The following is a 27,683-nucleotide window of genomic DNA, read 5'->3' on the forward strand; positions in this document are numbered from 1 at the left end:
GCAGCGGCCAACGCTTGGTTTCTCGACGATGTCGGAAGGGGGGTCGGCGCCCACAGAAGCGGCTACAACAACGGTCGTCCTGGCTCAGTTAAAGGACCCAGGCCCATTCTGCGGGACTGACAACGTCGACATCGAACACTGGCTACCGCTGTACGAGCGTGGAAGTAAGAACAATCACTTTTATGAGACGATCATGTTGGCAAATATGATTTTACCTAAAAAGGAACAGCGAAGGTTTGGTTTGAGAATAACGAAGACGAAATTGGGAGCTGGGATGCATGCAAGGAAACGATGCGCTGCCTGTCCGGCAAATCTAGCAGGTAGAGAGGCAGCAGCAAAGAAGGAGCTGGCATCTGGTGCGCAGACAGCGACAGTGCAACCTGACTTATATACAAGAGGTGCTTCCCCTTTGCCGCAAAGCCGACGACGGCGTTAGGGAGTCTGAGAAATAGGCCACATGTTAAAGGGCATAGCAGACAATGCCTTCAATCTGCTAATCTGCAAAGACTGCGACAACGTCGATGCCATCATCCAAGAGTGCAAGCCCTTTGAGGCCGCCAAAAATCGACGCATTCCCCATCATTTCGCTCGACTTCCGAACACGGCAGCAACGTGTTCATGTGAATACGTACCTGAGTCGTCGGAGCCGCTCACCGTAGAACGCGTGAAGATCATCCGACGTGAGCTTGATGCTTCGTCTCCTCCTTCTATGTGCGGCCGTACCTGTGCCACTAGTCAAAGCTATCGTTCATAAGGAGCTCTCCCATGCTGGCCTGGATTCTGTATGCGCCCCAGCTCCTTATCAGCCGTTCGACCGCCGTCATTCACTTTCGCACGCCCAAAGTCAAAGGCCGCCGTTCCGTCCTCGTAATCCAGCCGAGTGGAGGACTGCTGATGACCGTGCCATTTGCTTCAACTGTCGTCGTATTGGACACAAGGCCCGCCATTCTAACAGCCGTTGGTATGGGTATCAGATGCCTTATGGATACAATTAACCATCACCCCGACATGGATCATGGCCGATTTATGCCCTACCGCGAGCCTCCCCAAACCACCGGTGACGACGCTCCCTCCATACCGTATCGTCGTTCACCATACCCACGTGGTCACCAGTCCCGTTCGCCGTGGTCTCGTCGCCAATCATCTTGCTCGCCCCAATTCCGCCCCCCTACGTCTCCGATTGAACGACTCCCTCGGGAAAACTAGACAATGCAGCTCCCTGTGGTGACGCTGCATCGGCGACTTGCCTACCAAATCCTCTGACCATACTGCAGAACAGACCAGACGGAACCTGATATACATTAAACTGGATGACAGACATGTTGTTGCTCTAGTGGATACTGGGGCTCAGATATCAGTGATGAAGTTGGAGCTTCGTCGCCGTCTTAAGAAGATCCTCACACCACGCAGAGGCGGAATGTTTGCCGTGCTAGGGATGTGCACCGCTCGAGTAAGTATTGCCGACCGATCCACAAGCGTACTACTTGCCGTTCTCCAGGGCATCACCGATCGTCCTAGTCAAGAAGAAAGATGGCAGCTGGCGGTTCTGCGTAGACTACCGCCACTTAAAGTAACGCGCAAGGACGCCTGCCCTCTGTCGCGGATCGATGATGCTCTCGCCTGTCTAAATGGCTCTGCCTGCTTCTCTTCTATCGACCTGAGGTCAGGATACTGGCAGATATCCATCGATGAGCAAGAGCGTGAAAAGACCGCGTTTGTTACGCCCGATGGACTTTACCAGTTTAAGCTAATAATAAATAATAATAAATTATGGAGTTTTACGTGCCAAAACCACGATCTGATTATGAGGCATGCCGTAGTGGACTCCGGAAATTTGGACCACCTGGGGTTCTTTAACGTGCACTTAAATTTAAGTACACGGGTGTTTTCGCATTTCGACTACTTCGAAATGCCGCCGCCGTGGCCAGGATTTGATCCCGAGACCTCGTGCTCAGCAGCCCAACACCATAGCCACTGAGCAACCATGGTGGGTACCACTTTAAGCTAATCTCTGACTGTGTAATGGCCCAGCCACATTTGAAAGGATGGACTCCCTCCTTCGTGGGTACAAATGGTCAGCATGCCTCTGTTAACTTGACGATGTCATCGTATTCTCACCGACATTTGAAAGCCACCTTAGTCGCTTGTTGGCAGTTGAAGTTTTCAGGCAAGCAGGCCTTCAGCTGAACTCTGCCAAATGTCGTTCTGGCCGCCGCGAATTCACTGTGCTTGGACACCTTCGTGAAAGCGTGCAACCTGACCCAGGAAAAATTCGTGTTGTCAGACTTCCCTATGGCCCGTTACACTGAAGACGTAAGGAGCTTTGTCGGTTTGTACTCCTATTTTGCACAATTTGTCATGAACTTCGCCGACATTGCCCGTCCACTCACGCAACCCTTGACGAAGGAAACATCCTTTTCTTGGGGTCCTGAACAGGCCAGTGCGTTTTACACGCTCACGACTTACGTCAACACCCATCTCGGCCCATTTTGACCCGTCAGCCCCCACTGAACTTCGCACCGACGGCAGTGGACATGGCATCGGCGCTGTTCTCGCCCAGCAGCAACAAGGACGAGACCGTGTCATCGCCTATGCCAGTCGCCTTCTTTCCTCTTCAGAGTGCAAATTTTCGATCACTGAGCGCGAGTGCCACGCACTAGTTTGGGATGTCGAAAAGTTTTGACCATACTTGTTCGGCCGCACCTTTTCGGTCATCACAGACCACCATGCGCTTTGCTGGTTGTTTTCCCCAAATATCCGACTGGACGACTTGGTCGCTGGGCACTGATACTGCAAGAATACAGCTTTGACGTCACTTGCATGTCTAGCAGACTGCACCAGGATGCGGACTGCCTATCCCGTCATCCAGCGGATCCTCCCGACTTGGCAGCGGAGGCCTTTGTCTTCGCGATATCCGATTTAACCGACATACGCAGCGAACAGCTGAGAGATGCCAATTTGCGGTCAATTATCCACCGTCTACGTTCTCATCACTCTGCCCCGTCCCTACAGTTATTCGTGCTTCGTGACGGAATCTGATACAGGCACAACACCAGCCCCAGTGGCCGAGAGCTTCTACTGTTTGTTTCCTAAACACTCCGTTCTACTGTTCTTGAATAGCTTCAGGACGCCCCAACCGCTGGGCATCTCAGAGCAATTTGCGCATATGCTCGCGTTCGGCATTGGTTCTTCTGGCCAGCCATCCACCGCTCTGTGGGCAGATACGTTGCTGCATGCGAGTCCTGCCAGCGTCACAAGCCTCCATCCTTGTCGCCAGCCGGTCCTTTTCAGCCCATAGACATTCCCGGTGTCCCGTTCTACCGCGTCGGCGTTGATCTTTGACGACGAACATGTATGTTGCCGTAAGTATACGGACTCTGCGACACGATGAGCAATCACGCGGGAACTACCGACAAGCTGTGCCACTGACGTTGAAGAATTTCTCCTTTAGGACGTTATTCTTCACCACGCTGCTCCTCGACAACTGCTGACCGACCGCGGTCGCTCATTTCTGTCCAAAGTCGTCCACGATATTCTCAGTTCGTGTTCCATAACTCACGAGTTAACCACTGCCTAAGATCCGCAAATGAATGGGCTTAACGAGTGCCTCAACCGCACGCTGACCGCAATTCTCTCCATGTACGTTTCCTCAAACCACCGTGATTGGAATAGCACCTTCCCTTATGTGACATTTGCCTACAACTCGTCACCCCATGACACCGCTGGCTTTTCCCCCTTTTATCTGTTGTTTCCCCGCCGTCCCTCTCTTTTACCATCACATGTGCTCACATGAGACTCTTTTACCATCACCTGTGTGCCCTGTTACAAACTACGCCCGCGATGCAGCTTCTGGGCCCGCAACGGCTCGCCAGATTGCAAGGGATCGTCTTTATACCTCCCAGCAGTCCCCGAAAGGCCCGCTAGGTTAGCCATCACAGAGCCGTTAATTACTCTCCGGGTTCTTTGGTCCTCCTCTGGACGCCTTGCCGCCACGTTGGCTTGTAGTCAAAGCTTGTTTCCCGCTACTACGGACCTTACAAGGTCCTACGCCAGATCATTGGTTTTACGTACGAGATCGCTTCATTGGACAGTCTTTCACCTGCCGCGTCCGCCACCGCGTCCGCCAATGTCCGCGCCCGCCGTTTACGTCTCCCTACTTAAGCCTTATGTTGCCGGGCACGATCCTACTCATTCTTAAGGCCCAAGACGGCGCTTTCGACGGCTGGGGTTTTACGTTACGAGCTATTCCCGAACACTGAAGCACGCACCCTGCCGAGCATGGAAGAATGCGCCAGAAAGACGGTGAAGGGTGAAGACGACGATCAGAGTAGCGCTCGTGCTCTTGTTCTGCCATCTTGCCTGCAGTTGTGTCTCTGTGTATATTTTGTAAATATAATTTCCTATCCCTTTTTGCTCTTCTCATCCCAATGGCAATATGTAGCAAGTCTTTGCGGCACAACACATACGTCATCGCCTTCGCCACGCGGATGAAGCGCCGCATCAGTCTGCTCAATGCGGCACTCGTTTCGCAGTGAGAGGAACCTTCGACGAACATGTGTGTCAGATGGTTACGTCCTATTAGTGTCGAGATTCTTTTAGAGATGCGATTCAACAACGCGCACCGACAGTGAACGCTTCGGTGGTCTCAGCACTACGACGCCTCGATGCCAGCATTCGAAGGGACGCTGGCATCAAGAAGCACTACCAACGCCACCTAGGTGGCGTTCACCGTACTCAGCACAGCGGAGCGTGGCCTCCGCAATTAGCTCTGAAAATGTTTCTGAAGTTGATCGCGGAGGCTGCAATTACGACGCGCTGTACGCGCTGATTTGACTCGGTGACGATTCAGTTACGTGCTTTGTCTTGCGCGTTGTATTAGTGTGTCAGTTACGTGCTTCGTCTTTCGCGTTGTGCTAGCGTGTGCAGCGTAGTGCAGCTTGCATATGCACGACGGTTGCTCATGGTCATCGACGTTGGTAGTCGTGATGGAGGAGACGGGCCACCAGGCGTCAGCGTGGGTGCATCAACGCCTAAGGGCGCTTTAGCCACAAAACACCAATAGACATTATATATCAATGTGCAATAAACATTACACTACTTCTGTGAAGACACGTTAGAGATGCGATTCAACCGCTCGCTCATCTCTTGACGCACAGAGGTTGACAGCCGTAACAGTGTCATTGGTGTGCTTATTAAGTCAATCGTCCGCAACTTTTGCGCAGAGACGTGAGTGTGACGCTGTGCAGGAAAACAACGCTGATATTCTTTCATAGCACTGAGCAACATATTCTACGCAACGTAACGCCATAAGCAATAGCTGAAGATCTGGCGTCTCTGGGTGTCGCGCAGGTATATAACATCAAAAGGCGTATTGCAGGGTTCCTCAAAAGCCCCAGAAGTGAGATAACTTTAATGCGAGATTTCCGGCTGTCGACTGCATGCCGCGGGATATTATTTGGCTCATCCAGTGCATGACGTCATTGGAGAGCTTGAGCGTGTCCAGTATTCTGGTAAATGCAAAGGAACTGAGCGTTTTACCTGATGAGAGAAGGCGCAAACCTGATCGGCCTGCACGGTGCAGCCACCTTGTGGTATAGAGTTCAGACACATAAACACGGAGCCAACATTGCAGAGACCAAGTTTATTATACTTCGCTGCTGGTGTAAATTCTCGGCAGAGGCGTGATCGTGTTGCTGCCAAAAATTTACACCAGCACTAAAGTGAAATACACATGGTTACTGCAATAGAAGCTCTCTTTGTCTGTTTAAGCTCTTTGCAGGCCGTTCAAGCTCGCGACTCCGCTCATCCGATAAAACGCCCAGTCCTGTTGCGTTTACACAAGTGCGAGACAAGCACAATTTCACTATTGCCTACAAAACGTGACCGTTTTCTAACCCTATTCAAAACGTATTGCATGCAGGGCCCGTTCATCATCATGCGCACTCCTAAAAGGAATCTAGTTTATAAATCATACATGGACAGGTATCAATGAATATATATAGCAAATGCAAATTACTTTGTGTTAACGTGGCTTCAGCGATTATTCCGTGTTCTACAGCTGTTACGCTTCAATCCTACATCTTCGTCTGAATCTCTCTCTTGTATTGTAGAATTCCCAATGGCACCTGGGATGGCCAACGAAACACGCAGTACTACTCGGCCGAAGTCACATCCACCACCTACGGTAGGTGTGGGAAAGTTTTTGGTCGCTATTGTATGCGGCGCAAATACATCTCCCTTTGGATGCAATTGAAGACGCTTTAATGTCTCCTATCTGATGCGATAGATTCAAACAGCGTTGCCGCAGGCTTACAGGTGCATGATTCTGTAAGTCTGCGTTCTGCCTGCTTTTTTATTCATAGGATTCAACAGTAGTCGCATGCTGTTTGGCGCACGAGTGAGATTATCTGACAGATAATTTGATGCGGCGATGCAGTTGCTCGCACGTGTAAGATTCAACACTAGCTCCGGTGGCAGTACGTGAATTATCCGGGAGCACTTTCTACCCCTGTTGCACATTTAAGTGTAGTAAGACAGCAATGTGTACATTCATATATTGCGTGGCAAGAAGAGCTAGAAGGGGAAATGCGCCAGAAAACGTCTCTTGCTATGTGAAAACGGTTAGCGACAGCGAAAAAAATTAGGCCACGTTTTCCGTACAAGGGTTCGCGTCCCCGTCGTTATGAACGAAATAAGTAGTCAGGGCTCTCAAAATTTTGTGCCATTGGTTGCAATGCTGTTCTCTTGGGCTGCTTGTTGAAAAGGGTAACTACATCATAATGTCAACTTTTCTACTCTTCTTGTCATAATTTCAGACTTCACGGGAAAAAAAGACTGCAAGAAAGTCGTAATTAAAGAATTAAATGGCGCTGAACCAACGCGGACGAAGATGACATAGGACAGGATATGCGTCTGTGACGTTGAGGGTGTGATTTGTTCTCTTCTCTTTGGGCGCCGTTGCATTCTCGAGTTGTGGATCCCCAACAAGACGGAAAATACAGCACAAGTGTCATTTTGGACTGTTAAAACCAATAAATTGTCCTCTCACATTTTTTAAAGCAGTTTGATATCGAAATTTCAATTCCGTATTTAAGGTATATTAAGAGACGCTCGAAACTGTACGCCTCCCTTTGCTCTATTTCACCTAACTAGAAAATGGTATTTGCTTTTATAAGTAGAAATAATTTGCATATTTTAGCAAGCGAAAGCCCGTGCAAGGAGTTTAAAAAAAAGATGAAACAACAATCTGGGTCAGTCTCGGCGTGACTGTCTCCCATTGTTGAGGTTTTCATCGTCAAAAATTCCCTTTTGTCGCTTCGATAACAAAACTGCACGCACGATGATCGCTGAAAGCCCCGCCCACGTTATTTTCGACGCTGTCATGACGAATAGCAGCTCGTTGTAATGACCTCGTGCGACATCCAATGCGATGTCGCTTGCGATACAAACGCGCGACATTAGGTCGCCGAGACATGACCTTCGCGAATTTAGAGGCGCGCACAGGCGGTCGACCCATTGAACGATAAAAACGAAGCCAGACGGAAAGCTTCGCGTGGACCGTTAATCGGCGCTCTTTGTACGTAAGGCTTCGGTATCGGAGCGACAAAAAGAGAATATTTTGTCAACAAATGCCTCGACAACGCATGGCTTTTTAATAACCGCTTGAATTGTTTTTGTCCCCTGTGGCTCCCTACTTCATTACTATCACTTCAACGATAGCATTAAAAACAAAAACGAAAAAAAGTTTTCAACCAACGTTATTTAATTAGCAAACCGGCTGCGGCGACTGCTCGTCCAGCTGTTTTCCGCCGTGCTGAAAGAACGAATAGGAAAGGAAGCACTGTCGCATCGGGTAAATCGCATTTTTATATCCGTTTCCATTAAAATGGATCGTGTGGTATATTCTTGTCTTAGTTGCGCGTACTATTCATCTACCTATGAACAGTGCCAAAGTAACCGTTATAGCGGGTGCTTTATTTTAGCTGCCCCAAATTTTTTAAAAATCGCCATTAAAGGAGCTCGATTAAAGGAGCACAATCGATTAGGTGGACAAAACTTCCACGAGAAATCAAATTCGGCATTGACAAATAAAGAAATGTTACGAATTAAGTTAAATTTTTTACAGCACCTATTGCAGCCTACGAAATGTAGCTACTGAGGTTGCGAGGCTTATTAACTTGGTGCGAATTCTGATGACGTTACCGGTTTCGAAATATGCGCCGTCAAACTTGCGGCAAAATGAACTGTTGTCCCACTTACTTTTTTTAAAAAAACGCTGTTTTATTCCCTGAAGCACAAAAGTAATTGGAACGCCAATGTATTTCGTCAGACACTTTGACATTTTATATCTGTAAACTTGTGTAGTCCTGAGAATTCATTACAACTGCATACGCCTTGGGAACTCACCGGCTAGAATTTGTAGAATTTGTAAGTTGCAATAGATGGGCTATGGGATAATTATTTAGAAGCTTATTAGGGCAATTGTGTTAACTATTCAATGAGCATTTGTTGATTTCTCTTTGAATTAATGTCCGGCCCATCTAGTATTACAGCTCAGGGGCTACAATTGGGCTGCTACTGGCAATTCCTTAAGTTTGTTGCCGCTAAAATAAAAGCACCTGGTACGCGAGAGAGGGGAGATAAATAATTTGGGTGATTAGTGGCCAATATCAATATTACCAACATTCTCAAAGGGACTAGAGATAACTATATTCTCTAAACTGATATCAATTTTTCGATTAACACTTTGTCACCGTATAAAAATGAATACAGCTTCCGTTGTGATGGTGTTGGGTACAGGACCACTCCAGAAAGAGAGAAAAGCACGCAGAAGCAAAAACACACATCAGACTTGTATTGGACACACTAATACAAACGGCACACACACGCGACCGTTCGCCAAAATACATTCTAGAAGACATGCAGCTATATATAGATTATTCAAGCGTAATCTGCCTACAGTTCATGCGGATTCAGGTGTCGCCATGTCAGAGACGTCGGGCAGCAGGCGTTGTTTGGTCGCGTGGAGATCAGGTGGCCATGCATCACAGTCGATGAACCGGAGCCTACGCATGCCCAGTTTCCCGACGGCGGGGTTTGTGCTCGGAAGCACACAGCAGCAGCCCACCGGGTCACGTCCTCAGCTGGCGAGGTAGCTCAGTGGCCGCTCACCGGAACACCCGTTCAGCCAGGCTCAGGACCGCCAGCCCTCCTGGACCAGTTGCCCAGCGGAAGAACCGGACGACGTGGCCTCTCATCTGGCGGCAGCGTTGATTCGGGTGCAGGCGCAGTGACGCCGGCGGCGGTAGCTCCTATGGGCCGGACGCCCAGCGAGGAATCTCTGCCGTTGAATGCCGAACGTCGCGCACTGCTCACGCCACGGGCCACGCTCTCTCGAGCCACCATTGTCGACGCTCACAAATCGATGATGATGATGATGATCATGATCATGATGATGATAATAACCTTAAAGTACATAACCATTCACGGGTATTGGCCAAGAGTCGGTGTCCTCTTCACGATCACACGGCTCACTACCTTTATATGTTTGTTTCCCCCTCCTGCGTACCATATATTCTCACAAACGTATCCAAAAGAATATTTTTTTCAAGGGCATTTGATACTATAAACCATTTAACATTATTGTAAAAAATGCCAAGAGGGTACGTGTCCCCCAGTAGCGAATCAACACGAATGATTACAGGGTATACAGACATCGCCGAAAACGGAAGCACCGGTTACTGGACTCCTGTGTCCAGCAGTGGTGGCGATGAGGTGGTGCCCAGTACGAGCCGTGCTGGCATGGAGGAAGCATCAGCCAGTTTGGAAAACTATGGGAGGTGAGCCCAACTTTTCGAGAAATCTTTGCATGGAAGCAACTTGGAGACGACACGGAATGCTTGCACTAATGCTTGCACTAATGACTAGTGCGCGGGATCGAAGTTATGACTCGTGCAATGGCAGAACGGCAGTGCCATTAACGGGAACGCCCATTAACTGCCATTAGCGGCACTGCCATTAACAGGTCATTTACGCAGGAGAGCTCCCATTTATTTACATGGAACGTAGAAATATATTTATGCGAAAGCGTCAAATGGCTCATTTACAGAAAAAGCCGGCATCCGACGTCTATACCAGTGAAACGGCGCCTAAATTCCCATTGGTTGCGACGCCACTTGACGAGCAGCGCCTCGGCAGCGAAAAGCGGGCGAAATAATCAAAGCTCCTTTCTTACAGAAAGATGGTTGAACGCGAAGCTTTCTCCCATGCAAACTTCGAAGTCCAAAGCCAAGGACCACTCAAAGAACCCAAGAGATGCTGAGCGACCTGACACGATGCATATGGGATTTTATTGCTTGTTTAGGATTGTATTTCTTGAACATTGGAGTTGAATGAAGACACATTTCGTTAAGTTGCATAACCTTTATTTTAGATCATGTATCCGTTCATTACACGCACACACTCTAACTTTCACGCACGACACCACACTTGCGCAGCATTGCCTTATGATAGCTGTGGTAGACGGTCAGAGGGTCTGCCGTCGCCGATACACGGGATCGGCCTTACGGGCACGATCGCGCTTACGTTTGCATACAGCAGCCTCTTCTGCCGTGCGCTGCACCCGTGCCCTACCCATGGTGACGGCTGGGAATGCATTGCGTGACGCGGGTAATGCAGTGCAGATATTTACAGTTCGTCTGGGTAGCGTGGTGTTGCACTTCATTGTCCTTATCGGTACAACTGCGAATGTAAACTGTAATGTTCTACGATACGTATGTCATGCGCTCTTGTTCTATTGTTTGGGCAGATGTGCAGCCGTTGTTCTATTGTGTGCGCCGATGCCAAGATAGTTCCATTGTGTAAGTCGGCTTTCCTGCAGTGCGTTTTCGGCGCTCGCGGGCGAATCAGTTAGACATAGAATGCTTCGCCATAAAACACCTTCTGCAGCAATAGCGCGCCAAGTGTTGCGTGAGGGGAGAGGGCATCGCTGCCACGCCAAATCACTCCCTCCGAAGCCTGTGTTATCGGCGTGTTCCTTGTCCGCGAAAGCTTTCGCCTGCGTTCTAACTGAGTATCTGTGGCTGCATGAATGTTTGGTATGAGCGGCCCCATTGAAACGGATTGGCCGGTTTTTCCACCAAGTTTTTGTTCTTATTTTGCGTAATGACCTACCTATCTTTGTGAGAAAAAAAAAACACACACACACCCAAAGAATTCCCAGCATCAACCTTTATGCAGCACTACTGGAAAAATTTTATGTGTATGCCTTCGTTGTTTGTGGTCTCCCTAGTTTTCAGCCAACAAACCTCTAATGACCTCTTACTAATCTCAATTGCGGGCATGGTTACTTTCTACCTCCTATCCCTGAACCAAAGGGCTTGAAGGAGGCCACCGGAGCCTAAACCGACAGCTTGGTCGATATCTTCACATTATAATAAAACATGTTCTACCGTTTCCATAGCTTTACCACAGCAAGCACACGCTTCTTCTTCCTTGGTGTACCTCGCTTTATAAGTACGCTTTCTGAGGCATCCTCATCTTGCTTCGAAAACCAAGGAACTTCCTTTGAGTTATTTCTTTCCTGATTTCGTTTTTTTTTTCCTCTTAGGTTTCTTTTCAATTACCTGCACCCATGCGATTGTCTCAGACTCTGGCTTTGCGCTTGACATTATTGAAACACGCAAACGATGCGCACTGCCGATTTGGGGCGCTTGTTAGCACATCAACGTCGGTGTCGGGCGCCGTCGCGGTCTGAGCGATGCTGATTAAAGGGCTTCCCTCGATGGTAAACAAAGAATGCGCCCGGCCAATTCGGTACACAACACTCTTCACTGTTTTAATTGAATACCATAAAACCAGATTTTCTAACGCTTAATTTTCATCCTAAATTGGGACATTGTTCGGCACAGATATCAGCCAGACATTGCATATCACTTTGCTTGTGAGCAAGCAACACAATGTACTTCTCATAAAAAAAAAAAAAAAAAGTCGAAGCTGCTGCTCAACTATTGTGCCGGCTTGTTGGTATGAGAGGTTAAGCCCGATTTTGATTCCGTCTAGCGCCCTTTCCATCCTTACCATATACATCATAAACAGCAGCGCGAATAAAGGGCACCCCTGTCTCAGTCCATTGTTGATATCGCCTTTATACTCGCTCCTCATTCCTTCCCATTCAACGAAACGGTATTTTCTCGGTAAATCTCCCTCAATAGCTGTATACAGTCGTTGCCTATACCTTCCCCTTCCAGAATATCCCACAAAATTCTGCGGTCTACGTTGTCGTACTCTCCGGTAATGTCTAAAAAAGTCACACGTAGCGGTCTCCTTTCTTCTTTGGATATTTCACTACATTGAGTAAGAACAAAAAAATTCCCCAGTTTCGGCCGCAAGGCAAAGCATCAATTGCGATCGCAAATTTGTAGAGAGCTATGCGAAGTAGGGATAGTAGTTTTATCGGCTGCATAAATTTGGACACGTTCGCTTACTAACTAAATTAACAAGCGTGATGTCAGCTCGCGCAAGCAAACATGAATAGATCACACTCGATGACCTGCAGACCACTGTCAAAACGCTGCCTTGAGCACGCGCGGCCGCCGCAGCTAGCGCAGGTTCGTGCGGTCTATCGCTTCAACGGAAACTGAGCGCCGAAAGCACAGCGCATACAAAGTTGGGTGTACTAGACAATGGTCGAGTGGGCCGAATGGTGCTCTCCCGCTGAGGCGCCGCGTGTGAGAAAATTGTGCGAGGGCGCTGCGAGCAAACGGGATTGGGGCGGAGACGAGCTCCGCGGCATATTCTACGTACTTTTGCTGCGGTCGCCGAGGCCGAATTGCGCATAGTACGCTGTTGAAGTAGTGCTTTATTTCAACTGCAAATTTACGTTTACATTATCTTGCCAAACATATATATTTGAGGCATGGATTGTACAACGCGACGTCTTCAATTTTGCTGTCGTTGTCAAGCACGTCGTCTGCTAGCGAGCGCGCGTTCGCTACGCGGACGCCAGTTTTTCTCGCAGAACGTCTGTGTAGTACATTTCTTTTTTTTAGGGGCGAAGCTCCTTATAGCGGCACCCGTTCGTCCCCGTCGTCGTCGTCGTAGTAGTAGTGTGTAACCAGTCTGAGAAAAATGAGAAAAAAAAATTCTGAAGTTGTGTCCGTAGCGCGGAATTGAACCAGGGACCCCTCGCTTCCGAGCGCGCGGCGTTAGCCCACTACGCCACGAAGCGGACATGGACACACGCACCACGATGGCAATAAATAACCAACAACCAACATTAACGAAAGGCCGCGTTTCTAGCGCGTTTCTAACGCGTTTGTGCTAGCGCGTTACGGCCCGTGTAAGAAGCTGGTGTAAGACGCTGTGGCCTCTCCGCCTTACCTTCAACGCGTTTCGAACGCGCGGCCCAAAGCGGTGGCAAGTCAAGTTCAAGTCGAGGAGCGTTTATGAATACGGGGGGTATACTCTCTCAGCAGTCATGTGATGGCGTCGGCAAACGCGGTGCACGTTCCGGCATGTGTAAATGGCTGCGTAAGACGCTGTGACCGCTCCCCCTTACTAGAGAGTACTGCACGTTTCTAACGCGTTTGTGCTAGCGTCCCCTTAAGCGGGAGATCCGATGATTCCCTCCGGAGCTTCGCCCACTCATCATCATTCACCCCGTGGATATGCTGTGAACTAATCTTTTTGTTTCAGTTGCTTGGGTTCGCTCATCACTCTTGACGGCCGGTACCAAATGTTGTTTTAGACAGGTGAACTGCTGTTTTTATCCCCGTCTTCTAAAAGTAACTGGTATCACTGCCACATGAAGATACGTAGGAAAATTTTATTATTGATACGGTGACATTTTACGCGCGCTCCTTAATGGTGGATATTGATCAGGAACAATGATCGAAGAAAACAATTAGAGTGCAATAAACCAGGTTTATTAACTCCGTGGCGCGAAGAATGACCAATGTATTTCTAGGTAATTAAATGAAAGCGTACATAGCCATATATATTCACGATATAAATGAAAGGGGAAAATAACAAGTATTCAAAATAAACTAATTGAACAAGTGAGAACTGCTGACCGGAATAAGCCCTACGTGTTTGCAGTAACACACACTTATTAGTGAATACTGTACATACAACTCTCATACACAGAAAGAATTCTCTCTCTCTCTCTCTCTCTCTCTCTATATATATATATATATATATATATATATATATATATATATATATGCAAGCGTTATTGATATATTGTTCGACGCCGCATAGTTGTTTCCGTTCGAATGTAACCCATAAGAGCACTATTGAAGTCTCAAAGGTGAGTGACCGACGCAAGTGAGGACTGTTTTTCCGGAAGATTGTGCTGCCGGAGAGTCGTGGCTGTTGCGCAGAGGCGCAGTTCTTGAGAGAATTAACGCACAGGTGTTAAGTCATGCTTAACAAGTTCCTAGCTGTCATTCAATATAAACACCCCGTTTTGATACAGCCTGTAAATCTTCTAACTTGATTCAGACAAGGAAAACCTTTTTGACAGTCTGACCATGTTTGCAACCCATTAAAACTGGGTGCCCCATGTGGTACCACACCTATCTTCAACGAACGCAACAGATCTGCACATATCTCTAAGTGCATGTGAGACATACCGTTCCTTTAATTGTTTCATTATGGTCCTTGTGATAGTGCACCGAACAACTGACAACAGCTGATTATAATACACAAGCTGCTGAGTAGAGCGGTCATACATTTGAGAACGGCATTACATTTATGTATGAAATATAGGATAAGCGTAACATGTTTTTCTCGGAAATCAGGCTCGAAAATAATTCAATTTGTTTACACCCCTAGAAAAAAGCCGGAGAACGCAGCCACCTGCTTTTTTTCTTTTTAATTTAAACAAATTCTTCGGCTTTACGTGGCAAAATCACAATATGATTATGAGGCACCCGGTTTGGTTTTCACCAGCTGGGGTTTTTTAACGTACACCTAATAAGAAGTACAAGAGCCTTTTTCCATTTCGTTCCCATCGAATTCCGCGACCTGGATTGAACCCGCGAGCTCCAATTTAACAGCGCAATGCCGTACCCACTATATAACCACTAAGTACGCTACCGCGCAGGCTTTCTTTTCTTTTTTGAAGTATCGACTAGGAAAAAATTCCACGCACAGCTCACAGCCAAAGATTAGCATATAGTATGACTAACTAAAACCGTTTTCGGTGCTCGAGGTCCGACTGCAATAAATGACCCCGTACCAATTACTCCGCAATCTGTTACGCGAGGAAGGCAGAAACTTGAATGGAATGTTGCGCTGCAGTTTATTCGTTTTGTATTTATAACGATGCTTCCTTTTTTATCTATAACGAGGGCAGATAGGCTTTACTTGTTTGAAGCGGCAAGCAGTAACGTTACATGCGTTTCTTCGTCTGCGTTTCGCAAGACCTACTGATGGAAAACTATACACAACAAAACACACGAGAAATACATGCTGCTTGAAGAACCAGAAAAATATTTGTTCTCCAAAGGGAATCGTACAATAACATTGCAGAATGAAAGCCGACACATCGGCCGCAATGCACGCACAATCACCGAGCGGAATTAAAGAATTAAAGAGGAAGAAAGGCATTTACTCTTAAGACCTAAACACATGGGGTACGCAATCATGAACACCATTTGAGCAGTCTGAACCTATATACCAGCGCGCGAAGTAGTACGAATGACCCTGCCGAGCAGTATCGCCAGCAGTTTCCAACGGCGCGACCTGCCTGGTGCCAGTACACTTCGGTCGCAGTGCCACCACAGTATTTTTTCGACGTCGAGCGCCTCACTGCAATGCATACGCCGCCCCAGCCGCTCGTCCCACTCGACCGTATTCTAGTACACTCTAAGGTCAGAGCCGTGTGGAGATCGCAGAACATCTACCGACTTTCTCTTCCGCTTTCTTCCAGTGTAAACTTCTCAGCACCAGCGTCTTTCCCATCTGGTACTCGTTCATGCTCTTTTTTTCTCTCTCTAAAACCACTTCATCATTGTCCTGGAATAGATTCGGCTGTTCTTTTTCGGTTGTCATTTGTTGCCGCGTCCCCTTCCAGTTTGTTTCCATCTTGGTTTAGGATGTGTTGTCGCAGTGTTCCAGACTTCCTGCCTAATAAGTGTGTGTGCTTCCAAAATATTCTAGGTGCGGCCTTCTTTTTCTCTCGTATTTCTGACAACCAACCTTCACTTTCACCTTCAATCATTGCTTGAACCATTATTTTAATCACTTTTTCTCCCGGTATATTTCCCATTTTCTGTCTTCATGCTGCCGCAACTACGCATTTTTTACCTGCCTATGCTCTCGTGATATTTTCTGTCGTTCGTCGAACGCTTCTCGTATCTCCCTGTTCCACCAGCTTTTCGGTTTCCTTTTTCCTTTCCAATAAACCGGTTGCTTCGCTTTCCTCATTTCCCTCGTCATTGCACTTAGAAGCTCACTATTTTCCCACTCTTTGATTCGCCATTTGCGAAGTTCTTTCTCAACTCGTGTGACTACATTTGTTATTTCTTCAGCATTCAAATTTGGACTCGCGATTCCTCGCTCCCTGCTCTCACAACTACATATCACATTTTCAAAATGATGTGTTTATGGTGACTCCCTATGCGCGTCCTCGTCAATGACCATTTCTCTCAGCTTATAGCTTCCTTCTATCATCAGACAGTAACCAATGGTCGATTGCCTACTTCTGACTTCCCGTGAGAAATGGCCATCACACTAAGGCCCCGTATTCACGATAACGAGGTTGCGTTGCTCACATTGACCTAGCATTACCCTTGCGCTGTTGTCGGTGTAACCGTCTAGATCCTGTATGTGGGCATTCATGTCAGCTAAGAGTAATTTCAGCATCATACCCGAAGCCCTTAATATACAAATTTGGCATTCTATAAACACTTGATTCTTCTGCTCGCAAATGTTTCCCGACCATGAGTACGTTACGTCCAGCTAAGTAATTTTTCCGCTCACTGTTCCTGATAACAAAAGATGCTCTTGGCACTTTAGATGAGACCTTTACCATTTGATTCACTGATGTATGAGGATTCCAACTGTCCCGTCCCTTTGTTTCTGATTTAATTCTGTTGCACCCTTCCAAAACATAATTCTCAATTATTGTTGGCTCTTCTAGGTCTCTAAGGCACGCTTCACTAACCCCATACACCTACTGGTTGTCTATTTAACTGCTCCACAATCTCTAACCACTTTTCCTTTCTTCTGCCGCCCTGCATGTTTCAGTAGCCTTTTGCACGGCGAGCTCTTTCTTCTTTTCCTCCTTTTTCTATTATCGACGGCAATGCTAGTCTCGACCTATGCAGCCTTCTTCCTTGGGACTTACCGTGGTCTGCTGAGCGCCCGTGGGCCCTACAAAATAAAAGGAAGTGCGCGACCAGTAAGTCGCCAGACCACTACTCGTCCAAGCCTCTAATTGAAGTTGATTGAATCTCGTTGAAAACCACCATACTTTCTCACTTCCTCTCTCGGCTCACTCGCCATATACCCTCATTAGCGTCCGCGACCACTCTTTGTACGTTAGTATCACGTAAAGGTACCTGCTGCACCTTGCACACTCGAATCTGCACCCGAGGGGACATCTTGCGCAAGGCATCTACAACATTCGCCAAACGCTGGGCTAGTCCAGCCCCTTTCCAGTTCAGCACGTCAATTAGGCCGCACGCTAGTGCTACAAGGTTGCATCCCTGTGCATTCTCCGCGAGCATTCCTCTAGCTCACTCCATGTCAGAACCCTATTATGCATGTCGTGGAAACGGCAGTACGGCCACTCTTTTGTCGCCTTTCACCCTCTCCACATTCAGATCCAAAGCCAGATACGAGTCGCCGGCGCTTATCACCTTTTCACTCTCTCCTACTGAGGAAGCCCATTCCTGCCTAGCTTTGTTATCACTTTGCGCGTAATTCGGATTTGACACCGGGCATTGACTACTTTGTCCTGCTTTCCCTTTGTGGTAGCTTCAAGGAAGTTGAACTACTGAGGAAGCCCATTCCCGCCTAGCTTTGTTATCACTTTGCGCGTAATTCGGATTCGACACCGGGCATTGACTACTTTGTCCTGCTTTCCCTTTGTGGTAGCTTCAAGGAAGTTGAACTACTGAGGAAGCCCATTCCTGCCTAGCTTTGTTATCACTTTGCGCGTAATTCGGATTTGACATCGGGCATTGACTACTTTGTCCTGCTTTCCCTTTGTGGTAGCTTCAAGGAAGTTGAACTACTGAGGAAGCCCATTCCTGCCTAGCTTTGTTATCACTTTGCGCGTAATTCGGATTTGACACCGGGCATTGACTACTTTGTCCTGCTTTCCCTTTGTGGTAGCTTCAAGGAAGTTGAACCTCCTTCCAGCTGTCCAAACCACGCGCTACGTCAGCGCTCGCTTTGTCACTGCTGACTTCTGTGTCCGATAGTATCGAGAACTGCGATGTCCCCCGTGGCACCAAAGTTAATTGAACAGGCATCACTTTCAGAGGTGCCCGTGACACAATCGAGTATGGCAAAGGCAATGGAACATATGGCCTCAATGCGCCAGTAATGCCAAGTGATTCTAAGTTACACGAAGTGTATAAGCATTTCCTCGTGGTCCGTGTCATCGGGGAATGCATCGCGAAGCATTTGTAGTCCGAGCACACATAGGGGAAGTGGGGCGAAAGCTATGCACAGTGTTCGGGCGGCGCGAAGCAAATGACACGCCGGGATGACGTCACGGCGCAGGCGCAGTAGCGTGCAGTTGGGCTCGGCGGAGCCGTGTCTGTGTCGGGCTAGTCGGGCGAACCGAGCGCGCACCATCGCTGGCGGTTACTAGGCAACGCTAGGTGACGTCATCGCTACTGCTAATGCGCGGCTAGGTGAGGTTGGGCCAGGTGGTGCGCAGCTGTGGGCTTCTTGCCAGGCAACGGCGCGGAGTTTTCTGCGGACTTCGGACATTTCTCCTCCATATTTACCAGCTTCGCTGCTAAAAAATTCAGAGCACTTCGCCTGTCGAGAAAATGGAGGGTAAGCGAAGCTTGTGGCAAGACGACGCGGTCGCAGGCGTTCCGCTTCATTTGCCCTTTACTCGGGGTCGGCGGCTCTTCGCTGACGTTTGGCCTCAACATCGCGCTCCCGCAATTCGGGGTCCGCGGCTATTCACTGTCGTTTCGCCTGCGCTTCTGAAGCCCTCACGCTAGAATCGGACGACACGCTTCGCTTACCCCCATTTTCTCGCCAGGGGAAGGGCTGGTGATTTTGTTTCTTTTTCTCCCATGTGTGACAAGGGCAGTTCAAGAGCGCGTTACAGATCCCCGAGCCCAGAGGGGTATGTGCCATTGAGATTGGACCTCTTCTGCACTGTCACCAGGATCGGCCTACTTTTTAGCATGACACCACCACCACCGCTACTTGTGAGCCTATAAAGCTTCGCTTAAAAAAATGAAGCGCGTTATATTTGTGTCACGTGCCCTAATTAAACGCTCGGTGCTTTCTGGGGGCGGCAATGTGGATTTTTAAAAAATGCTGGCATAATATTCGTGCAAATGCGGCATGCTTGCACAGTCAGAGGAAAAATATAAAACATCCCTCAGTACTGCATCATTCACTATTTGTGCTTGAAAACACGTAACCAGTGAGCATATTCGTGGGCGCGGTCGTGGAACTAGAACATACGCGTTTCGGTTGCTCAGTACCTTCCGCAAAAACGGCTTAATGTGCGTGCGCGCGTGCGTCAGTTTTATCAACTGCTACAGAGATAGCGCAAAAATTGGAGCCCAGAAGTTTTCCTTCGCATCTGAAATGTCGCGATTGAATTATGACCCACGATGCCCTACGGGGGAGTCTGTTTACTTTTATTTGTTGAAAATGAGAATAACGGTATTCCTTTGAACCATTTGAAATGTATTACTGTTGTTAACGTTGAAGGGGTCCTAAAAGACGGAGATCAACTCGAGGTTTTACAAAAGTCTTCAATGCCGAACGTTTAAATACCGAGGGCAAACCTCATGCCCTGTGTCTGAAACCTCAAATGCACAATTATTATCAAGGGTATCAAGGGTATTATCAAGACCAGGGACGTTTCATGGTAACAGTCCAGTGCAGATATTTGTATTCACCTACATCTTTTAAATGTAGTGTATATGTGATGTATTAGGAGAACAAAAAGAGATTTGTCTTATTTCCCATTCGAAGGAGGACTGTCTATTTTTCGCGTCACATACCACCAAATTCAGCAGTCTTCAAGACATGCTAAGCTAAAACCCAAATCGAATGATAAGTACAAACGCATGAAGGTAACACTCAGGTTAAGCAAGTGGCTTTGACATAAAAGCGCTATTTTGCTTGCCAAATCTGCACCGGCGAAAACGTGTTACTGTGTTTTGGTAGCAGTAGTCGGTACGCCATTTTGAGTTCTTTTGTCTGTCTACTCGCAGGAATGCTACCGGAACCGAGGAAAACGAACAGAAAGAGTTATGCGGTGTCTGCGGTGTCTGCGGCACGGTTTACACCAGACTGCACGCCTTACACAGACACGCTGCCGAGCACTATGGCGATGAATCCTACACTTGCGATGCTTGTGATTTACCATCTGTACAGATAACGAAGTTATTGGGACATTTCCAGAAGAGCACAAAAGAAAAACTCTACAAATGCGAAACATGCGGTAAATCGTTCAAACAGTCGTTCAGCCTTAACCTACACCAGCGCACCCATACAGGCATAAAACCCTACAACTGCGAAACATGTGGCAAATCATTCGCGCGGTCGGACCATCTTAATATCCACAAACGCACGCATACCGGCATAAAACCCTACAACTGCGAAACATGTGGTAAATCATTCACGCAGTTGGTGCATCTTAATAACCACAAACGCACACATTTAGGCATAAAAGCGTACAAATGCACAACATGTGGTAAATACTTCGCGTATAAGAGGAGTCTTAGAATACATGAACGCACGCACACTGGCATGAACCTCTACTATTGCAATACATGTGGGAAATCATTCACGCGGTTGGATTCCCTTAACAACCATCAACTAAAGCACACAGGCGAGAAACCCCATGTCTGCCAAAAATGTATGAAATCATTTCATAGCAAGCATTATCTCAAAGTTCATATGAACCTGCATGCGGACGTGAAACCTTTCGTCTGCGAAATGTGTAGTAAGTATTTTGTGAACAGCTCAACTCTCAGAAGTCATCGCCTCCGCCACGCGGATCAATCGCCGCAACAGCGTGCTGAATGCGGCACTCGTTTCTCAGATAGAGGATCCTTCGACGGACACATGTGCGAGATGTTTACGTGCTATTTGTGTGGAGATTCCTTTAGAGATGACGTTCAACTGGCCACTCATCTCGTGACGCACAGCGGTGGGCAGCTGTAACAGTGGGATTGGTGCGCATATGTAGTCAATCATCTGAGACTTTTCCGCAGAAACGTGAGTGTGAACCCGTGCAGGAAGACAACGCCGATGTTCTTTCATAGCGCTTACGCCACGTAACGCATGGAGAAACCAGGTTCTTTAGAAAGAAGTGGGAAACAGCTTAGTGTAATGCAGTGTAAGCGATGCCAGCTAGCTCTTTGAAATTATGGAACAATACGTTGCCGCAATAATGACTTAGTTCATGTGCCAAAACATTTGAATGCCTCGACCAGTGGACGCTGTTCACATAGTAACTGTGTCATGAAGACAAACCCGAGGGGGCTGCAATTTTACGTTTTGTGTAACTTCAACGTAGAAGTGTTTACAAAAGAACCTTGACTGCTCGATCAATTATGGTAATTTTTCAGTGTCAGTAGCAGGAAACGTGTAGTTGTGAAGAATTATTGAACTGATGGAAGGTTTCTAGTAAAAATAAGAAGTCATATCTGTCATTGCGATGTTGCTGTTGCCTTCGGGAAAAAGTTCGCAGTCAATTTTGCGACAATATTTAGCCATGGTGTACCCACAACAATTCATTGCTTGGCATTTAGACCAATGCATTTATTTATTTTGTGATTGCCAAGACACATGCGAGGCAGTGTTGGTTCTTTCATTGATGCCAAAGATCTTTGTTTAACTGCTGAGCGAATTGGTAATGCAAGATAAAGAAGTGCTAAATACACGAATGACGATAACAAGGCAAGACGATTTGCTTATTACAACTGAAGGTTTATTGAAGAAAATGACAGATCTGCCACAGCTGAAAGAACCATTTGCAAAAAAATAATTACAAGAATACTTAGTAAACGTGAATATCCAGATAGTCTATACCTTCCTTGTATAAAGAAATTGAAGGCTTGGCTGCACGCTTGTCGCCTGCATTTTGGGCAAAGAAAGCTTTGTCGAGTTTACGTGCTTTGCTGTATTTAAACCCTGCAAGCACCGTTGCATGAGTTATAAGCGGAGGGCACCTATACACTCCCGGCAGTGCAGAGCCAAGACAGAGGATGGCTGCCCTTTCAATAAAGCTCGATGGTGCCTCAGGTGATGATTAGGGCAGCGGCTAATTTGGTCGATGTAACACTTCCCTCAGAAAGGGGAAACTTCATAAACGACACCCTTAGCACACTTTTACAGTCCGTCCATGTGCTTGGCATAGCATGCTTGCCATACAATATAATTGTTCTCGTATCTAGTCTATTTAGTGCTCCTTTAATTATTGACGCTTGTTTTTAATGTACAAAAGTGAGCAGATGATAGTAGTGGCACTGTGTTAAATTCAAATTGCTTGGAGTTTCACTGCATCATAAGCTCAGTGACTCCAACAAATTTCAGTTATACACTCCCGGCAGTGCAGAGCCAAGACAGAGGATGGCTGCCCTTTCAATAAAGCTCGATGGTGCCTCAGGTGATGATTAGGGCAGCGGCTAATTTGGTCGATGTAACACTTCCCTCAGAAAGGGGAAACTTCATAAACGACACCCTTAGCACACTTTTACAGTCCGTCCATGTGCTTGGCATAGCATGCTTGCCATACAATATAATTGTTCTCGTATCTAGTCTATTTAGTGCTCCTTTAATTATTGACGCTTGTTTTTAATGTACAAAAGTGAGCAGATGATAGTAGTGGCACTGTGTTAAATTCAAATTGCTTGGAGTTTCACTGCATCATAAGCTCAGTCACTCCAACAAATTTCAGTTGTCGTGTCTTGGCGAAAACTTTGTGAGGCTTAAAAGGACTGTAGTTTCTTATCTATTTGGAAGTTGTCTGTTTTTACTCGCCCTGCTCTAGGTACAGCCGTAAAATCGTTCCATCCTGATGTGACAAACGTATTTATGCGAGCAATGACATCTCAAATTGGACAGGTATTTTAGAACGGTATTTGGAAGGGCAAAAAAACACGGACACGAGAAGAAACGGAGACGAAGCCTTCGCTTCTTCTCGTGTCCGTGTTTTTGCGCTTCCAAATACCATCCCATGATGACAGATCAACAAGCCCACATCATCACCCTCGTCGATGTATTTTAGGTATGTGTATCTTTGTCATGAGTGAGTGGATGGCGACAAAACACTGCGGAGAAGCGGCAGCTCCAAAAACCATTGAGTGGCCGACAAAGAAGACGATGTTGGCGAGCGGTGGCACGAGCGACCGGACGATGGAGAAAGAGGGTCAACCAATCAGTGGTGGACACGAAACCACAGGTACGAGGAACGAGCAGAGAGAAGCAGACAGACTGGAACGCTCGGAGACGAGGGTTCGAAAATCGCTGGTGTCAAGGTCGGTGTCGTCGGCGTCCAGACCCCAACCCGAGAGCCTCGACAGAGCCAGGACGATCCCGACTGTCCCTGGAGAGATCCGCCGAGCGTAGGGCTCGACTATTCCTGTTACACCTGCTGCTGTTGGAGTTCCTCCTCCTGGTGCTGATCCTGAGCTCCTGTTGCTGATCCTGAGCCACCGTGTGGAGTAAAGATGTCACCTGGGGGTGACCGGAGGCCTGGAGTGACGCTGTTGACAGGCGCCAGGGCGAAATCGCGAGCCAAGGAATGAATACGTGCACCGCTCAGCTGTAGCGGTCGCACTTGGACGACCTTCGACTCCGACAGCCTCGGACTCTGACGCGCGGGGCTGGCTCTACCGTGCGCCCGCGTCCCAGTGTACCACTACCCACCGCACCACTACCGCCGTCAACGCAAGTGCCCGAGTAAATAAGACTTTCGATGATTGAGTTTTTCTTTATTTGTTCTAGACTCAGAGTCGTTTGAACTTCTCGCGTGGAAAAATGTTGCTAGTTGTATTTTGTTTTGTTTTTATGTACTGTATTTGTGCTGTTTAGTGGTCTCTTCTTTTTCTTGCAATGAGTATTAGGTTGTTTTGGGAAAAAATGGCTTCGCCTTTCCTGAACTGTGGCTCTGCCTCAGTTTAATGACTCACACCCGTGAAAACTGTCATCACAATCATTAACCTTGACGGAACCTTAGTCGATAATAAAGAGAACCTTCTAATCCAGAAGGAAGGCGTCTGCGTTGACTCGCATTTCTTTACTTGTGTCCGTACAGCCTTTTTAAAAAGCCCAATGTTGCATAACAGAAAAGAGAGTAAAAATTGGCAGGAGCTGGTTGATTAGAGTTTTTAAATGTTTGATGCTTTAGACTTGGGGGTGTAGCGAACGTAATCAACCGAGTTGGGCAGCAAGGGCTTGTGGTGGTGTTGCTGCGTTCTTGTCACTGGGGTATCCATCACCTGTCAAAAAGATCGGTGTCCCTTTGAAATGAAAGAATCTGTCAAGCTTCCTCGTGGGTCATATTGCATCGTTCTGGAAACAAGTTTTTGGAGGCACGCATCTGGAAATCCTTTCTTTTGCAAGTTCTGAACAAGAGCGTCTCTTTCAATGCGGTAGCTTGGGCGCGACCACACAACCTTAGATGTTTGCTATCTCTTCGCGCGAATTTCAGAAGGGACATTTGATACATCTTGTCTTGAATAACCACACAGGAGTATATGTAGATCCGGTCCTTATTGGATGTAGTGGCGAAACATCCTCTCGACGAAACCGCCTGGTTACGAAGGGCGCGTGTGGTGGGATGCAATACGCCAGAAATCGAGTACTGATGTCCAATTTCGTTACTTGATTTCTTTTGGTATGTTCACTTTGCTGTTGCGATTATTCATGAATGAGCGTGACTTGCGTGGTAAAACGCGACAGAGGTGTGGTATTGAAAGGCATCGAGTTCGTAAGGAGTACAACTTTTTTGTGCAGCCATAGCCATAGCAGCAGCTATTGTCACACCCTCGACAGACCATGCATTGACAATGTCGCTCAAAACAAAACGCTGCAGAACGCAGCAGCACAACGGTCGGCGGCAGCTTGTGTTTGAATATGTGAAAGACTACGCTGCTACTGACATGCTACTGACAAGCACTGCTCGCCGAGTGCCGAAAGGCTGCAGAGCACGTAGCAACAGGGAGCGGGCCGCAAACGTCTGGCGCAGGGTTCATCCAGTCAGCTGGCATGACAGGATCTGAAGTGGCTTAGTGAACGAGCGGAAGAAACGCAGTAACAACGTCAGAAGCAACCTCGCGCCCAAGCTTAGGAAAGCCCGGCAGTTGAATTCACTGGGAGCAGAACACATGAAAACCGAACACTAGAATGAAAAGGCTTGCGACGACTTGCAGGCACACGAGCAAAACAACAACACTAGGGAATGCGGCTAAGGCAGGCAGCATTTGCATGGCGTTTGCCTTTCTTGTGCCGCACTAGGAAATCAAACTGTTGAAGTGCTAGACTCCACCTCATCAAGCGACCATTTTTGTTTGACATTTGATTCAACCACACTAAGGGGGAGTGATCGGTTTCAAAAACAAAGGAAGAGCCTTTCAGATAACACGAGAGCTTTTCGAGAGCCCACACCAAGCAAGCGCATTATTTTTCTGTTGTGCTGTAGGCTTGCTCGCGTGACGTTAGCTTTCGACTCGCATAGAAACGGGGTGCTCCTCGCCTTTTTCGTTCACCCGGCTTAAAACAACGCCCATTCCGCGGTCACTGGCGTCACACTGAACTAATAAAGGGAGAGAGTAATCTGGTGCCGCGAGAACCGGTTCGCTGACAAGAATCTGTTTAATAGCAGCAAATGCGTCCTTACGCGCCGTATTATAATGCACGATAGTAGGCTCGGTCTTGCGCAAAGCGTCTGTAAGAGGACTAGCGATATGTGCGAAGTTTGGAATGTAGCTTCTGTAGTAGTCCGCTAAACCCAAAAAGGAACGCAAGTTAGTCTTTGTTTTTGGCAAAGGAAAGGTAGTGATTGCCTCAACTTTTAGTTCGGAAGGACGTCGCTTCCCTTGGCCAACAACATGTCCCAAGTAGTGGACTTCAGTGTTTGCAAGACAACATTTGCTCAGTTTGAGAGTCAAGCCTGCTTCACGGATTCGAAGGAATACCTGCTGCAGATGTACCAAATGCTGTTGCCAAGTGCTCGAGAAAACAGCGATGTCATCGAGGTAGGGCACAGCGAAAGACTCGGTGCCTGTGAGCACTTGATTCATTAGTTTTGAAAATACGAACGGTGCGTTCTTAAGGCCAAAAGTGAGCACCAGAGGGCGATATGTGCCTGTCGGAGCCATGAAAGTGGCGAGCTTACTGGCGTTCTCCCTGAGTGGCACTTGCCAGAAGCCGCGTACCATATCTAACGTAGAAATGTACTGTGCCGCGGAAACTTTCTCGATCAAGGCCTCAACATTAGGAATGGGAAACGTCTTCGTTTTTGTTATCGCATTTAGATTACGATAGTCAATGCAGGGTCGGGGTTACTTGCCAGGACTTTCTACGATAAACATCGGTGATACGTATTCGCTTTCCCCTGGCACAATTAGACCCAGTGTCAACATGTTCTGAACGGAATCGTTTAACAGCTTCTCATGACGAGGCGAAAATCTGTGCATCCTTGTACGGAAGGGTTGGTCAGATGTCAGCTCAATGTCGTGTTCCACAAGGTTTGTCCTACCAGGATAAGGACTGAACAAATCGCTGAAGTTGTGTACAAGCTCTTTTAACTCCTTTCTTTGCTTGGTTGTTAAAGAAGCTTGTTTAGCGACAGATTTGAGTATATCTTCTGTCGATGGGGAAGAGCAAGGGGTCGGCACTTGAGGGACTGGAATGTTAATTTCCTCAGGTTCGTTTAGGACGATGCTCAACGTCTCCGTGCGTTCGATAAACGGCTTCATCAAATTGCAGTGGTAGATTGTCACGTCGTTGCGTTTACAGGGCGTCGTTACCAAGTAATTGGTGTCGGAAAGCTTTTGCTGAACCGTGGCCGGCCCGTCCCATGCTACTTCCAATTTATTTGCCTTCGACAACTTCAAAATCAGCACTTTGTCGCCTTCTTTGAAGGTTCCAGTACGTGCAGATCTGTCGTAGTACACTTTTGCGCGTTGCTGTGCTTCCGCCATGTTGATCTGCGCCAGTTCTTGCGAATCACGTAGGCGTTTCAATAAGGTCAGCACCTACTCGACAACGGATTTGTCTACAAATTTGTCTTCCCACTTTTCTTTTAGCAAGGTGAGCGGGGAGCGAAGCGCTCGACCGTAAACAAGTTCCGCCGGGGTGAATCCAGTTGCTTCGTGAGTGACGGAGCGCAGAGCAAAGAGCATTGCGGGAACAGCCGCATCCCAGTCGGTGCCCTTCTCGAAGCAGAGCGCGCGTAGAATCCGCTTCATAACTGAATGAAGTTTTTCGACTGAATTGCTTTGCGGGTGGTAGAC

The 27,683-nt window shown here is 47.6% G+C and overlaps 1 protein-coding gene across 1 annotated transcript in view; it reads left to right on the plus strand.

Moving 5' to 3' along the window:
- Nucleotides 1-27,683, plus strand: part of LOC119432532 (sericin 1-like) — an 860,508-nt gene that overhangs the window by 606,610 nt on the left and 226,215 nt on the right. The window contains exon 10 of the mRNA XM_049658282.1: nucleotides 6,111-6,184. Within this exon, the coding sequence (XP_049514239.1) occupies nucleotides 6,111-6,184 (74 nt within the window). The remainder of the gene's footprint in view (nucleotides 1-6,110; nucleotides 6,185-27,683) is intronic.

This window comes from Dermacentor silvarum, chromosome 11 (genome assembly GCF_013339745.2).
Source record: "Dermacentor silvarum isolate Dsil-2018 chromosome 11, BIME_Dsil_1.4, whole genome shotgun sequence".
Lineage (NCBI taxonomy): Eukaryota > Metazoa > Arthropoda > Arachnida > Ixodida > Ixodidae > Dermacentor > Dermacentor silvarum.